The sequence below is a fragment of the Plectropomus leopardus genome, chromosome 16, assembly GCF_008729295.1.
Source record: "Plectropomus leopardus isolate mb chromosome 16, YSFRI_Pleo_2.0, whole genome shotgun sequence".
NCBI classification, from domain to species: Eukaryota; Metazoa; Chordata; class Actinopteri; order Perciformes; family Serranidae; genus Plectropomus; species Plectropomus leopardus.
Window position 1 is genome coordinate 22,262,265 of NC_056478.1, and position 17,536 is coordinate 22,279,800.

The window sequence follows — 17,536 nt, forward strand, 5'->3', positions numbered from 1 at the left end:
TAGGCTATAGTTTTACAAAAAAACCATCTCACAAAGCTCGCTTACAAGCTTTCTCCTCAGCTCTCAGGTACAATTAAGTTTTTCTTAATGGATTTCTCAGTTGTCTGTTATGGTTGACATACTGTATTCAGCTATAGTAACAACCTAAAAACAAATAAACAGTTACAACAAATAGTTTAATTATTACAAATGGTAACAACAATAACAAGTAACTCTTTAATTAAAGGGATATGTCATTCCTTCATTGACTGTTATTTACCCACCTCATGTTACGGTGAATTCATGAGGAAAACTTTGATTCAAAATCAAAAAAACAGAAAATTCAGTCATAGGCATTAAACAACAGCAAAACTAGGTCTTATTTATCCAGTCGCATGCTCAGTACTTCCCAAACAGAAAGGCCTTTTCAAAGCCAGACAGGAATCTGAGAAAAACGCATTTTTCTTCACAAATTCAACCAAGTGCAAGCTGAATAACTGACAGATGGTCATTTTAGGGGTGAAGCACTCCCTCTCTATGTCAAGAGTCAGGGATAAAAGATGTTTTTAAAAAGCCATGTACGTGAGGATTGCAGTAGTTACCAGAAAAACTAAACCGGACATAACATCACTCTCACTCTTGTCAGTGGAGCAGCAGCAGCACTTCGAGTCAAGCTGCTGAAACCTTGGCAGCAGTGTCAAACAGTCCACCACGTCTTGGGCCAAATCCCATTCTATCTTAACTGCTTGACTAAATTCCTGCCAGGAGCCAAATATGGAAGTACTTCACATTTACAGCCAACAAAATCAGACACCTAAGAGACACCATAACCCCTCGGCTAAAACTGCTACAAAGCTGTCTGGTCAGATATGCTAACACAAAAGCACGGGTTGGGAAATCAAATTCAGAGGCACTGGTTGCTGACAGTTATTCGCGGGGAAGAAAGGTTTTGCAGTGCCGCAGAAACACCATAATTGTTTCCTCTCAGAGTGAAACAAATAACTTGATTATTTATGGGTTGTAAAAGGTCAAACATCAAACATGAGTCCACAATCAAGCATTAATTCTGTTTTTAACCATTTGAAACCTGAGCACCTCGCTTGATTTCTTTCAAAAACATGGAAATGTAATAATAATGATAATAATAAGTTATCATCATTATTATTGTTATTATTATTGTTGTTGTTATTGTTGTTGTTGTTTTTATTACTAAATATTGTTTTCTTGATATTTTTCTTTTTTTTAAATAATTTTCTAATCTCGCTCTCACTCTCTCTCTCTCTCCCATTTTTCTCAAAAGAAATCAAACCAATCTGCTCATGTTTGAAAGTTTTATATGTATGTGAAAGGCATTTGAATGCAGCACATGAACACTGATGTTGATCCAGGTTTCAAGGGGTTAATAAGGCTACAGACAACAAAAAAAGTGACACACTCCTAAGAAAAATCTCATGAAGACTTGAGGTCAAAAATTAATTCACTTTATTAGGACGTCGTCACCCGTTTTTTACAGCGCCCACATATTTGCTGTTTTTCTCGTTTTACAGTTCTGTATTCATGAACTTTCTTAAAGCAACACTGACCCTCTGCACAGACTGGTGGTTAGAGGGGAACTTTGGAAGACATACTCCAAAATTGTGTAAATTGAGGTCAGTTCACTGAAGTGCACAGCTTATGATCGTGTTTACCAGCTCAGCCTGTGATGTCGTCCTCTAAAAAATACAGATGAAAAAAGAAAAAATGAAGAGAAAAAAAACATCAAATGGAAGTGAGTCCAGTTTTCTCTGGATGGAGGGCTGACTCACTGCTGTTTAGGAGAAGTTTGTATTTTACATTCAAGTTTAAGTTTTGCTACCTGAAGTGAGTAAGTCAATATACTCATTTATTTTTTCTAAATTCACGCAAACCTTAACTGTATAGAGGGAAAACTGTGCTGGATGTTTTGCATTTGCGTAGTCCAATCATTCTGCCTATTTATTTTCCAAAACTGTAATTAGTTCTGTTCAGTCAAATGTAGGCTGATTCTTCCTGAGTTCTTTTTTTCATTTGTGAGATCGGTCCATTTTATTGTCGCATTAAACTGGTGTTGAAGTGTTTACATTGTGCTTTTTGAACTATTCAGTGAGAATGTGCCAGAAATGCTTAACATCTCATTATGTTATTATTTTGAGTTTACGGAGAGAGTTTTACTGGAAGATATCGGGTGCAAGTGACTTTAAATGGGGTGACGTATTGCTGTAATTTCCCTCAAATTACAGATGGAAAACATCAATGTGCATGCAACACCAAGGCAGCCAGAGAAATATATTGGCAACAGATTACAAGGACTAAAGGAAGCAGACAGGAAAGAGGGAAAGCCTGGAATAAAAGGATAATAAAACGTGGAAGGCACGAGGGAAAGATTTAGCCACAGGTGTAATAAAAACTTTGTTTTTTCTCTGGGAGATTTACATATCAGCCATGGAAGAATGCTATATTTGCTGTGTTAATCAAGCTTAAAGGAAATTGAATATAGTGAGCTTTGACTTTACTTTGTCCTTCTAAGTGTTGCCCTGGATGAAAGCATTGGCCTCAGAACTGGAGTTTGTCCCTTGGTGCTGAGGTTTGGCTGGCAGCTCCTGGTAGTTCTTTTTAAAACATTTCCCGAGACAAGTACATCTATTAAAGAAAATGCTTTGATATGCTGTTTTCTCAGGTTGTGTACAATAAAAAAACAAGCTTTTGAGAAGAATTAGTTTAGTTTCAAAACAACAGACATTAAAAAAATCACACAAGATTATCATTACAGCCGCAGTAATAAGAGCCTTCAGCTGATACAAGCTCGATACTGATCGTTGTTTTCCCTATGTTATAGCAGTTGGGACAGCAGTATTATTGGGTAGTTTGACTGCTTTGTAGTGTATTGGGATCTCCACCAGTTGGCAGTTTAACATTGGCTTTAAATGCCAATGTCAACCAACGGAGCAGTATGACTAACTCCTAAGAAGCAATGCACCAATAGCCTACAGTAATTCAAGAGGGACAACTGAAATACGCAACATATATTAGGTGAGAAAATAGTTGCCAGATAAATCCATAATGAAGATAATCAGTACTTGAAAGTCCTAGAACAATAAGAATTCCTTGGCTTCCCTCACTAATATTATAATAATGATTATATAGTAAGACATATAGACATATTGTAGTTTATATGTCAGTATCTGGCCCAGCAATTAAAAGACGTAGTTTTACAGTATTTTTGGGGTCCTGGAAATGATAAATTGTTGCTAACTCATCTTTGGGGCATATGCTAATTTTGCATCCAATCAAACACTTTCTCAAATTGTTTTATTCCTCCATCATGACCACAAATTTTACCAGTTACCACACAGCAAACAGGACGCACAAGTTAGCTTGAAGTTATGGGACTTGCTGATATTTTTGGTTGTGCAAATTCTTCATAATGTTGTCCCAATCAGACAGTGAAGGTGCAAAAGCATTATCAGGGAGGGGGCTGACACTGTTAGCTGTGTCAGCATTGTTAACAGTGTTTTCACTGTTAGCGCGGCTTACACTTGCCACGTCCATTTAGTTGCTTAAATGGCCAAATAGCAACCAAGCCATTCTTGGGTAAAAAGTCTATTGCTGAATGTAGTTCCTGTGGGAAAAAAAACTCTGATTGCTTACTGTAGAGAGGGATTTCTTGTTCCTCTGTGGGGTACACTGTCTCTCAAAGCAATGGTCAAGAAAATGTGAAATCTGAGTGAAAACCTCTTTTAATGAGATGCTGTTTTTCTGTCTCTCTTTCTCAGGTATACCGTAGAAAGGCGGTGGAGCTGGGTGAAAAGCTGCTGCCAGCTTTCAAAACGCCCACCGGCATCCCCTGGGCTCTGCTTAACCTCAAGAGGTAGAACACACACACACACACTCGCTCTTTTGCTGTGGTGGTATTTGAGGCAGCGGGTCTGTTTTTATGGTTTGATACTTAAAAGAGCTCTGTGGTCTGAGGCTTGATGTGAGCCGAGGTGAACTCAAGCCTCCTCTCTATTCCGCTCTCACACACACAGAGCTGAGATGTTTTAGTTTTACATGACAGAGCGGGCTTGTCAGACAGGAGTAGTTTGGTTTTTCATCCAGGACTACATGCCAGCGGCTGGCTTCGAAACTCAACTACCACTCAAAAGACAAACCGAAAGTTTGTGAGTACTCTGACAAGGTTAGAGGCCACAGTCAGCCTTTATTAATGCACTGTGACACACTGTCAGGGGGCTGCCGCTGGCTTTGACTGCTGCACACACACATGCAAAAACACACGCAATTTTAATGATGGAGATATAAAGCCAGCTTGTCCTTTTGTTGCAAATAGGATACAGTGTCTGTGATATATTTTCTGTGGATTTCATCACTATAACAATGTGTATATTATTCCTCTGAGTGGTTTATATTTTGAAATAATAGGATTTTTATCCAGTGTAAATTGGCTTTGAAATGCTAAAATATTAAGCTTCTATATATGATGTAAGCATAGGTTCGGGACTGTCCACAACAACCTCATTAGGTTACACTCATTAAACTTTTTCTATCAACAAATCTACACTGAGAAAACCAAAAAACTGAAATCAGTTGAAGTTAGTATTAAATGATAAGTTGTGCAACCAAATAATGCTGCAAAATAATAATTATGTCATTAATCCTTTGCTCAGACTATAAATGATCAAATTATAATCATAAATGTGCATTAAAGTTACTACAATCTCACCGTGATGTCTTCAAATTTCCCAAATTTGCACCGGAGTTCTTGCCAACAATCAATCATTCCAACCAGGATGAAAATCTTAACCTTGACAAAAGTAGTTATCATTGCCCAAACTAAATTAGGGATGGACCGATATGTTTTGGGGTTTTTTTTTACATGGGAATATATGTGACAGTAAAAAAAAATCTGTTTCTTTGGCCTACTTTGTGGCCTTGTAGCACTTGGCCTTACCCTCAGTGAACATGAACAACTAATCAGAGCCGAGGAGTTGTAGGGAAAAAAATTTGGAAAGTTGATCCAACCAGTGGGCAGTGCTTGGTATTACGATGAACTGTTTCCAACAAGGTAGCAGGGTCACAAACTTTTTCATTTTACAGTTACACAGTGCACTAAAATACGTTTCTGAAAACAAACGAGGTGAGAAATGGGCAATGCAATCACAGAATCTTGATTTGACTGCAGTTCACGAGCAGCGATTGACATGACTGACAGCTGTGTTAGAGACTCCTCGGCTCTGATTGGTGGTTTTCAAAGTTAATTCCAATACAGAACGTTAGTAATCAAGGAGGCAGATGACAGATATTTGGAAATGATTCACATTTGTCAGTAAAAATGAGAGTCTTCATGTAAAAAATTTAGAATAAAGTAAACTTCACAGCTCCAACACAAAACTTTGTTTAAAAGCATTAAAGCATCCTATGCTTAATTAAAGGGTGCAAAAGAGAACATTTCAACAAAATATTTTTAAAAGCCATTTTAAGAGCCATTGTTCTTTCACTTCCTTTGCATGTATTGCAGCCTGTCTTTCCCGGTGTTGGTATGTGTTATACTCCCACACTGCTCTTTTTGATGTCCTCTTTAGTGCATCCGTCAAGAGAGAGAATAACAGAGAGACAGGGACTTAGTTTAGTTTATAAAGTATGATAAACTTGCCGTGTCCAGGCTCCATCTCACTTGATGTGCTCTCCTTTCAGTTCTCGTACTCATACAACTAAAGCTTCATGCTGAACACTGGATCTTTTAAAACTTCATGGTATTAAATTGTGATGTTTTTAACATTTTCTGCTGCCTTACTTTGGAGACAAAGCTTCACTCACTGACTGGAGAAGCTCCAATATGTGTACTGGTATCCGTCTGTTGCACTGCAGCTTTTATTGTTACAAGGCTATTACTCACAATGCGTAACCAATCAGATAATGCTGTGGGCGGGACATTGACGAGGCTACAGACTGGTGACCGCAGACACCAACAGGTGGCTGATTCAAAGCCAAAGTGGTACATTTTTTAATCAACTTATTTTAGCAGCTTTGGATGAAAAGAATAGCAATTGCAATGAGCTTAACCCTTTGAAACCTGGGCAAATTGGTTTGATTTCTTCCAAGCACATGGGGAGAGGGCAATGAGCATCTAAACATGACATGGCTGAAAAAATAGAAAGAAATTAGTGAAAACAAACACAAAAAAGAAGGGTAAAAAAACAAACGCAAACAAAAAATAACCTCAAAAAGTGCTGAAAATTATTATTTAATTATGTATCAATTCTTTTTTCTGTAACATAATTTTAAATATAAAACCATAGTTATTATGAATAAAGTTTCCTGGACACTTTTCCCTGGTTTATTTTTTATATATAATTTTTCTAATCCATTTTTTTACAACTAAAACTTTCCAACTGAAATTGATTGGGCATTTCTTTTCAGGTTGATCATTGCCTTTTTTTTCAAACCAATTTGCTCAAAGGGTTAAAGATGCATCAGACCGCAACACAGAAACAAAAAAAAAGTGATATAGATCCAGGTTTCTAAGGGTTAAAGATGCTGACTCTTGTGGATGATAAATACCCAGGCAAATAACCGGTCAATTTTTAAATTTAACGATACCTTGATTTTTTTAAAAGAGCACTTATAGCACAGTATCAGTTCCATGAAGAACATTCACAGGTCTGCCATCCTCCACTTCCTCTGTCAATCACAAGTGATGAGGAGAGCACTTTTTGTTCTCCCTCCATTTTCTTTCTATCTCTGTCCCCAGAGAGAGACTCGACACTGCTGTTTGTCAGCCGTTAATTAAAAGGCAGGTTGTCATGACGATAAACGTGCTGTGACAAATTAATTTTCTCTTTGTCTGTATGGGTGAACGGACTCTGCACTCCCCTAAGGTCCTTTTCTCAGGAGTGAGAAACACCCCAAGGAGAGACAGGGTCTGTGTGTGCGTGTGTGGCTTCGTGTTCATGCGTGCACATGTGTGTGTGTGCTCATGCATCATCCCCTAGAGGCCTGAGCAGATTGCTGGTGATGATGACTTTACCTGCATGACTGAGCTATGATAGCTTGGAAGAACACACACACGCACACACACACTACATTCCCATGCACGCACACATTACAGTAGCACACACACCCAGCACCACTGTGGTTAATGCACCACTGAGCAGGGAACTTCAAATGCTATTTCCAGATTAAACCTTTCTTCCTTGTACATGACATGTATGCATAGATCAAACCAGTCATTTGTTTAAATGCATGTTTTTAAATTCTGCGTCCTGATTCCTGGAAATGACTGTAGGAGCAGAATTTAGACCCTAAATTTGCCTAAATTGGCAGTCACATGTATGTATGGTGAACTGGAACAATTTCTTCCAAGCTTCATGAAAGGGAGCAGTGACACAGCAAAATGCAAATTAGGCAAGTCAAACATGAACAAGGACAGTTTTCAATGTCCAGAAGTGCACCAGTATGAGCTAATGCTAGTGTATCCAGCTCAAGTGGAAACAAATGTAAAACAGTGAACATCCAGGGTTCCCATGGTCATTAAATTCCTTTTGAAGGTATGAAATCAGAAAAAGTATTTTCCAAGTCTGGAAATGGTTTGGAATTAACAGAATACTTTGGAAAAGTTTTGAATATGCATTGTTTCAGCTATTGTTTAAAACATATTAATAAAAATTCAAAAAATCATACAAAATGCTACTAATTTAAAATCTAGTGCTGCATAAAACGACAGTATCACATGATAGGAGTTGGTGGCGGGAATGTCTAACATGACAGTAAAGTTAGCAAGAACCAGCTTAACCACAAAAGCCAGAGAAGTGCGTGTTTAATAATTTATGGCTTCTGAATGACGAATATGACATATGGCTCATGAAAGAGGCAGACCCTAGCCATGCTGAATGGAGGCCATGCACCAAAACTTTTGACATTTTGCTGCATAGCAGAAAAGCGGTCAAAATTGTACATACCTCTTCACATAAAGGCATGAAAATTGTATAAAATATGATAGAAAAGACATTGAAAATACATTATTAAAGATATGTGGGACAGAATATTTATATCTTTATGAAGTTTTGCTTCAAGGTAGTTTTTGCTCGCAGCATATTTTGGTTTGTTATCTTGCTCAAGTAATATGACTGATTTAACAAGAAAAACCTAATCCAAGGAGCAGATCCTAATCATTTGAATTAAAATGGAAACAGTATCCATATCAAGTTATATATCACAGAAAGTATATCCATTCTTAGCCATTTGACAGGTGTTATCAGTGTATCTGGAGATGATATCGTCTCTTTATGCCTCTAAAAATTAGTCTGTGTTGTTTATTGCACTTATTTCATTGCAGTTCAGCTGTAGGCTACAGGCACAGCAGGAATAACTTTGCTGCTGTGCCTGTAGCCTAAAGCTGGCTACCAGCATAACATGCTCATAGCAAGTGCTAAACATCGCAAACACTCCATTATCATTAAAATGCTCATTTATATCAAACGAGAAGATTTACACTTAGAGGAATACAAGCAGACTGAGGCCAATAACCTGTGTATTGTCATATTGATTAGCATGAAAATAATTTATGTCATATGTAAAACTACTTCAAGGGGTACTTACATTTTTTTGAAGTGGGGTTGTATGTGGTTCCATATAGAGTACATGACAAGTAGTAGATGTAAGTCGGCTGCCCCTAGTTTTGAGAAGCATGTCGGAGTCTGAGATAAAATCTAAGCAATTTACAGCTCTGAAGGGGTCAGCAACAAAAAACATACACTGTAAAAATAAACTATTACCTTATTATACCTATTTACCTTACAAGTTTGTTTCCAGGCTGCCTTACAATTTGAATGAACAAATTAATTTGAGAAGATAACTTGAGGCTGTATTGGGATGTTTACTGTTTTACTTTCACACAGTGAAACAGAAAAGTTAAGTCCTTATATCACTTTCTGCGTAGCCAGACTCCACCGAGAAAAACAGCGATTAAACATTGCTGAACACAGTAGCTGCTGGTCTACTGCTGCCTCAATCAGTTAGTTTGTTTGTGCTGTTTGGCGACTTTGGTGGATACGAACTAACCCTTTTAGACTACAAAGTCACAAAATAACAAAAACTCACTAACTGATCGAAGCAGTGGAGGACCAGCAGCTCCCATCTTCAGCAAGCTAAAATTACAGTTTTGTCAGTGGCGTCTGGTGGCTGTGAAGAGAGCAAAAATGGGCAAAATAAAGCCGTTAGTGTCCTTGTCAAAATGTGCCGTCTGATGCAGAGGGTAAAGCAGTGAAAGTACTCATGTTATAGCGTACACTTAAAGTGATATTTATTGTTTTAGGTGAGACTTTTTTTAGGGGGCTGGACGTTTTGCTGCTGACCGCCTCGTTCACAGCAGTACATTGCTTAGCTTCCGTGCTGGATTCAGCCTCCAAACTGCAGGTGTGCCGACTGAAATCTACTGCATGTAATACACTGACTATGGATAAGTACCTCAAACAACTTCACTTCAAAAAAAATCTGAAGTATCCCTTTAAGCTCAATTATATCAATACACAGCTCAGAAGCAAAAAAACTTTCCATGGCACTTAATGATCGGGTCAGATTTTGGGATAAACAAAAGCTCTTCACATCTTTTCAGAGTCCCCCGGTTTGGTATATTTTATTCGCCGTGTGCAGGTTAGATGGAGATGGAGGGAGAGACCAACAGAAACACATCAAAAGTTCTCATAAATGGGTAGTTGAGAAGAAACATCAGTGAAGCACTTTTGAAGCAGCATAGTTAGGAGCTGTTAGAGTGCCTAAATAACCTTGACCCAGATTGAAGCAGAGTAAATCTGTAAAACACACACAGACACACTTGCAAATGAGGCCCAATTATCATCTCTCCCCTCATCCCTATTTCTCCCCCCTCTCTCTTTCTCCTTTACTCTCAGCTCCTTTTTTCTCCTTCATTTCTTAAAAAACAACATTTTTTTTTCACACCCCACTCTCGTGTGCTCCCCTCCATCCTCCCTCAGTCCATCCATCTTGCCTTGAGTGACCCAGTATCTTCTTCTCTTTCAGGCCATCATGCTGTAGGTCCACTCCACTCCATGGCCCTGTTCTCTTTATTCCCTTTTTGCAGTTTTTCATCACTCTGCCCTGTAGCTATCCTAAAAACCCAAGAGGGCCGCCAAGAAACAAGGCCACAGTTTAAAATGTGTTATTGCTTCTACACCAAGTAAACCTGGTTTGTTCAGTGGCTGGATTTTAATTTCAGAGAAACAGATAAATGCCAGAAATGTAATTTCCTGTCTTTGCTACTTTTTCTACAACGAGTTTTCAGTTTGTCCAGACAAATGAATATGAACCCCAAGTTAAAGAAAGTATTTGTTGTCAACACAATCCTTGTCGTTTCACACTTTTTCTTGAGTATTATGGAAACCAAATGTCCCATGGAAGTGTCACCTTCTCACCGGGTTCTTTAGCTGGATATTGGATCTTAAGGAGTCATTTAACACCAGTGTTTTGTTAAAGGAGCTATATGTAACATTCAGAGTATTATTATCGCAGAAAACACTGTTTGCTATGTAAATATATGGCAGAGTAGTGTCCTGAGCAGAGAATGAGGCCCTGCTCGGTGTAGGCTGTAATCTTCTGTGTGTGTGTGTGTTGTTGTAGTAGACAGTTTGGCTACATATGCATGTTATAGCTTACCCCCGCTATACTCAAGTGAGGCTAAAATATCTGGGATATGCGCACTGACATCTTGCGTTGGTGATGTCATTGAGAGCCGGAGTGTGCAGTAGTAAAATCTGCGGTGGGGGGAGTTCCCGCCAATACATCCATCCAACTGATCGCGAGCAGCTCCATTGATTGTGAACACATCGATTGGCACATACATCTGTCCATCATTGTGGAAAATCCCCTTTTTGAGTAATTTAATGAGTCATTAAAACAGAACTTATAAAAACAAAAACTTGAAGAAACATCAGGGCGAAGATAACGACCCTCAGTGTCAGAATGAATTTTTGGGAAAACTTAATTGGCGTGTACTTTGAGTTTTTAGGTTGGCCTGTGTCCGATTCACTAACATTTAGGGGCGGGCTTTGTTACCTATCGTGCAGGTAGGCACCAGGGGGTGATCAAGATTAAAAGCTTACACTTTGGGGCGCTAACGGCACTGCTGCTGTTGTTAGTACTGTCCGCACTGTTAGCACTGTTAGCTGCTGGCCACCAGCTCAGCCAACTCCATGTTGAGAGCTGTCTACAGACAATCTCAGCTTCAAACTGTACATCACTGCATTGAAAGTGAAATCACTGGAGGTCAGCAAAAACCACATTTTTATTGGATATTATGTTACTGTTTCTGAAAAGGCCAGGCCCATATCTTTACCCCTTTATTTGCCTTTTCTTTACTGTAAGCAAACAAATCACTCAGCTTAAAAAAAGGACTTAACTTGTTACAAGCGTTCACACTGGTGTAGGAATTCCATTACTATGCTGAAATCACGAGGTGTCACAATATCAAACAGAAAAGTCTGTGAATCTGATTTATGTCACAAGACTTTAATGTAAATTCATGCACCGATAAACCCAATCGATCACCAGATTGCTCATCCATGAAAAACCAGTAACAAAAGCTAAACAATTCAAAACTGTCTTCATGAAATTATTTATTGGGGCGATCAGTGGGAAACCTCATCTTGATGTGCAGTTGATTTATCTTCAGAAGACACTTTAAACAGCCTGTTGGCCACTTGCGAGGTCTGATAAATCAGGGGCACAGTAACTCATAAAGGATCAGAGGCCGGCCCTGACTCAGAGATCTCCCTCTCTCTCTGTCTCTGGGTAAACCAATTTATTGCCACTAACTGAGCGGAAAATACTGCTAAGGTCCGATTGATTTGTCCAATTGATCTACCATAGACTCGGGCCCCACCAGAGGAAATCTGGTGGCACTGCAGCCAGATGGACAGAGGAACATTTGTCCCAGAATTACGCTTTGATGATTAGAGTAAAAGAATGAAAAAGCCTAGGAATTGCATCTCTAAGACGGTTGTGATGTCTCCTCCAGTGTAATATTCAGTTAAATTAGTGCTATTAGGGAAAACTTTCCTGTTTGATTTTTGTGTTTCCATCCCTTCTTTTTATTCCGTAATGACTTAATGATTTTCAAATATTTATCATGGACTTAAGAAAAGTAGAAAATCCATCAAGCAAACAACAGAGGAAATATTTAATTCAGTACATTCAGTCAGAAGATGTTGTGGTTTACATGAAAAGATTTGGATAAGAGAAAGTTTCTGAACATTACTAATCCGTTTTGAAATGTACTTAATAGGAATTAAATCCAAAAAGTGGCATTAGCGGAGAACAAACGGCCAATATTAGCTCATTAAATGCTGCGTAGATTTGGTTTTACTCTGGTAAAGCCTCAGAAATGTTGACTTTTTTATGCAGCCTGTCAGTAGTATCCTTTTGGTAATTGAATAATGATGAATCGTGATATTGTAAGCTAAAGGAAGAAAAGGTTTTTGGCAAAGTCAAGCAATAACTGGGGGACTGCACAAAATGTGTCACACACATTTACACAGATTCATTACATTGGCTGCTTTTCAGCCAGTTAAGAAAAAAGACAATTTATCCCCTAAACACTGACATAATCATTCATAAAATACTTTTGAGCTTATGTAATTGCTCCGAATTAAAGGAGACTGTTAATGCTTTCCCTTATATTACACTGTTGGATATTCATATTGTGGCCAAAGTTTCAAATAATCAGGTAAACATGTCTAAAAGTAACCCCTGTGAGCAAAAACCTCAACTATGGACCATTCAGAGCACTCTTTTTTGTGTGTGTTTTTTTTGTACTTTCACTACAAGATTAGGTCAGATCTTTTTTTTCTTTTTTTTTTTTACTGCAAATGTCTACATAATACATAGCATACATGATATAGCTTACACTGCTGCATGTAGCTACATGCTAACGCCAGGCAAACATAAGATCTTGGTGGGTTGATATTATTAATTTCTCTTTGATTTTGGATCATATTTCCTCAGAAACATATCCTGTTGTGTTAAGAAGCATTTATAAGTGATTTTTAATGGAAGTTAATGTCACTATACACAGTCATTTCTCAGCTACAGGTACACAAAAACATGTAATCTTGGTTGTTGATGTTATTGATTTGCACCATTTTTGAATCATATTCCTGCTTGAACGTATTCAACTCTGTTTTAAAGCTTTCACTGGTTATTTCTCGTAGTAGAAAGTGTCACTACCTTCCATTACATTTCTCTGGCTGCAATGACGGTGCAGAAATACTGATATACAGGAGACCTGGTAGACTGGGGTTTTTATGTAGAGGGGCTTAAAGAGATGGGCGCTAAAATGAAGCATTTCAGACAGAGGGTGAATACAGGTTTTCCAGCACAGACAGCATGGGGAAATAAAATGTTTTTTGAAAATTAATGCATGTAAAAATGTAGTAGAAATCCATATTACAAGTATGAACCTAAAAATGAGCATAATAGGTCCCCTTTAATATACTGAGGAATGGAAATTTCAAATAAAGCAAAGTGGAAATTGTCTTTACACGTGGTCGGTCTGTACAGATACTTTACATGTGTGTCTTGTTGAAATGATTTACCAACAGAAGCCATTGCTGCACTATACAAACTAACCGCCTTGCAGATTTCCTCTGACACTTCCTTTCTCTCTCACACAAACACACACACACACACACACACACACACACACACACACACACACACACACACACACACACGAGCAACCCAGCCGTTATCTGCTTTGGCCAGTATGTCCCATAGCTCTTCTATTAACATTTAGACTGATAAGGCTTTTGCAAATCACTCCCACTGCACTGCATACTGACTGGCCCTTAATGGGATGAGGCATTTTGTGAATGTGTGTGTGTGTGTGCGGTTGGCTTAAGGTGTCTGAATCTGTACTCCGCCCTGAAGTTAGTTCGTTCCTCTCTACAGGCGTCATGGAGATGATTGTAGCCCACACACATCATACAGTCACTCACAAAAACACGTAAACATCAATCATTTTCCTCTAGTTAACAAGAAAAGGTTTGAAAAATGCTAGAATTGAATTTGTAAATGGCATGCTTACAAAACTCTTTTTCTTAAAATGACAAGTGATAAAGTTGTTTTAAAAATGTTAGGTGGTACATTTCAGTCCGGTGGTATTCAGACATAACTCACATTTAAAGAGCTACAAATTATATACTGTATTAACATCTCTGAGTTAGCTGCCACTATCACCCACTATTTCAAAATGCACAAAGTCAAAAACCGGTGTGCTCTCCAGCCAGACTGCTGATAAAAGTATTATTATCATCTTAATGACACTGCAAAGTTAAAGCTAACTCATGCGACCCTGCTCTCTTTTCTTATCTCTGGGAAGAAAAAAATAATGTCAGTTTGGGACAGATTTTCTCCTTCAGCTAGAGGCTCTGAGGCTGAAGCAATCAGTCCTGAGCTCTTGTGGTCTTGGAGTTTGATTAATAGGCCTAGATGGAGAATGACTCTATTAGTACAGCCTAGAGAGGCTGTCACACTGTGTGACCCCACGAAGTAGCACTCTGTCATATAGCCTTTTATTGTTGATATGGCAGGAAAATGAACTTGCTGCGATTAGTAAAGACTGATGACAGCTTATTAACATTTAAGGCAGCTCTACTGGTGAGTATGTTCATGTAGAGCAACTTTAAATTGCATAAGTAGAATAATGCCCTAAGTGTCTAACAGGAAAGTATAATTGAGTGTCATCAGCATAGCGACAAAAGAAGAAGTTGTGAAATGTGAAATGACAGGATCAGATCTGGTCAAATTTTGCTTAGCTGTGGTTTTCCTAATGGGAATGTGACCACACCTCCAGGATACCAGTGCTCCAAATGACTTGTGCCCCACAAGTCTTGTACACAATTAAACAATTAAATAACCTGTTATTATTTCATCACCAGATATGCTGTATTTTCCAAATAAAGGCCGGCAGTCAAACAAAAGCGAGGTTGCTCTGACCAGGGGCATGGTCACCGTGAACGAAAAGGCAGAACCCCAGATACAAGCTGGGTGGATTAACTTCTGGTTCTGAACAATGCACATTTCCTTAAATGTTCCATAATAAAAGCCTTATTACGTATTAAAGGGGTTATTTCTGCTGAAACAGAGCTACAGAGCTTTAATTTGAATTGTATAGTAGTTGTAAAGTTTCATACTAAAATATGACCAAATAAACGTAGTGAATGATAAAATAATGGCCTGTCTCTAATGTAAGCCCGCTTAAATAAAGCTGGCACCCTTTGTAGTTGAAGTAAATAAATGCCTCATCCACTGTTTGAGAATCTACTCACCTGAGACAGTATTGTCTACTCCCTTAGAAAAACACATAATTGTGAAATGTATTGCAAGAAACTGTTGTGTTCCAGCAATAGACCTCTACACCTGAAAAAGAAAAATATCCTTAGGCAAAGTTTTTTAGGGCACTTAATGCTGGTGTTTTGACAGTGACCAGGAGAGCTGTTCCACCTAACATGGTCTAATTGTACTTCCTCTGCTTAATGATTCAGATTAGGTCATGTTTAACTACTGACAATGAATTTAGATCAAGGTGTAAAACCAAATAGGAGCAATTTATGAGAAGTTATAGAGCGCAACCAATACTAGACTTTTGAGGCGCTAGCACTATAAATATTTAAGATTTATTTATTTATATTGTGATAACAGAATCTTATAACAAATTAATCAGTAGTTATCAGTGTTTTCCAATATTGTTTTAATCAAGTAATATCAAATGTTTTTTTAAGTAATATACATTTATGGATGTATGGGGGCTAAGAAAGGTTATAGGGTTCACTACCCAGTGGGCAAAGGTAGGGACCCATTCAGCAGCTCTTAACATGGCCAGAGTCAGGAGTACACACATGTACGTATAGTAGACACACAATCACAGTATTGGTAGTTACACTGTCTCACTGCCCTGAGGCCTTTTTTAAACAAACACACAGAAATACACACTTGCTCTTGGTGCAGCTCTCTCCGGCAGTAACCCAAGGCAGTGAAAGGCAGCCGTGATTTAAGGCCTCTAATTAAGTTGCTAACTGTGAATCTATCACAATTCACATTTTCCTCTCGCCTAGAGGAGAAGTACGATAGATTTTAAGACAAGAGAGGAAGAGATATTGAGGGGAGAAAAGCAGGAGGGAAACAGAGTTCATGGGATGGAGGAGGAGGAGGAGGAGGAGGACTGACACAGGAAAAAACTGGGCTAAAATATAGACTTTATCCAAACACAGAGTACAAATGAATTGAAGAACTGCCTAACATAATACCATAGGAGCGTGAGGGGGCCCTTCCTGGTGTGACATGCTAATTTATGGAGATGGAACGCTTTTCTGTTTTTCAGGTTACTGCTTGGCACCACAGAATTAAAATCACTGCTGTTGGCGCTGCAGAATGGACTGGAGGGTACAAAACTAGCAGGCTAGGAATTGTCATTTCACAGCTAGCCAGGGAAATGGCTACAGGTGTGAGAGGTTGAATTACAAAACGATTGGACACCCTCAAAAGGACAAACAAGATAGACGCTAAGAAACCTGGAATATGTCCTCCAATGCAAACCTTCATAATTCACAGTGGCATCAATCTGTAATGACCCAGTTTTTTTGGGTCAAGGCTTTGGATCCATATTTGTTGCATGGACTCCTTTAGCCCTTGTTTTTTTGTTTCTTGGTTGAACATGAAGGGCAGAAAATATGTAATGTCAGATTATCTTGATGGACATTCCCACATAAGTTGCTGTGCTCCTTAAACAACTTTCATAGTTCAGTTGTGACTGAGATATTACAGAAATGTCAACTTCTAAATTATGTTTCCTAGATACCCCAGCATTTTATATGCTTTAGCTTTTTTTTCACAGCAACTTTGTCAGCTATCTTGCATCTGCAGTTTGATCCCACTTAAAGGATAGTTAATCTGAAGTGGAGTTGTATGAGGTACTTATCCACAGTTATGTATTACAGGCTGGAGTACCACCGCTGAAGCTGAGCAATGTACTGCTGTTGATGGGGGCAGCAGTAAAGTGTATTTTAGCCGCCTGAAAGAAAAATCTGTATCATTTGAAGTGTACGCTTTTTTGGGGATATTTTCTCTGTCTTACCTTGCTGTCAGATGGCCCTTTCCAATTGGAAAACTGAAGCTGTTATCTTTGCTTTCTTCAGAGCCAGACTCCTTTGACAAAAACAATACTTTTACTTGGCAGAACACAGGAGTTGCTGGTCTACCACTTGCTGTTCCTCTGTCCCGATCTGTGCTTGCTGGACTGTCGGCTTTAAAGAGAGCTATATACTGTAGTTCCCCATTGCAAAATGCTGTCTGACAGCAAGGAAAGACTGGATTTTTTACAGATAGCGAACAGTTAAGCTGATATTAATATTTTTTGGTATTGTTTTGTTTTAGGTGGCTAAAATACGTTTTGCTGTTGCCGCCTCCATAGCAGTACGTTGCTTTATTTTCCGTAGCAGTGCCTCAGCCTACTCCTCCAAACTGTGGGCAT

At 38.6% G+C, this 17,536-nt stretch overlaps 1 protein-coding gene across 1 annotated transcript in view; it reads left to right on the forward strand.

Annotated features, from left to right (window-relative positions):
- The window catches only part of man1a1 (mannosidase, alpha, class 1A, member 1), a 166,179-nt gene that overhangs the window by 124,060 nt on the left and 24,583 nt on the right, over window positions 1-17,536 (forward strand). The window contains exon 5 of the mRNA XM_042503009.1: window positions 3,771-3,865. Coding sequence (XP_042358943.1) covers window positions 3,771-3,865 — 95 coding nt within the window. The remainder of the gene's footprint in view (window positions 1-3,770; window positions 3,866-17,536) is intronic.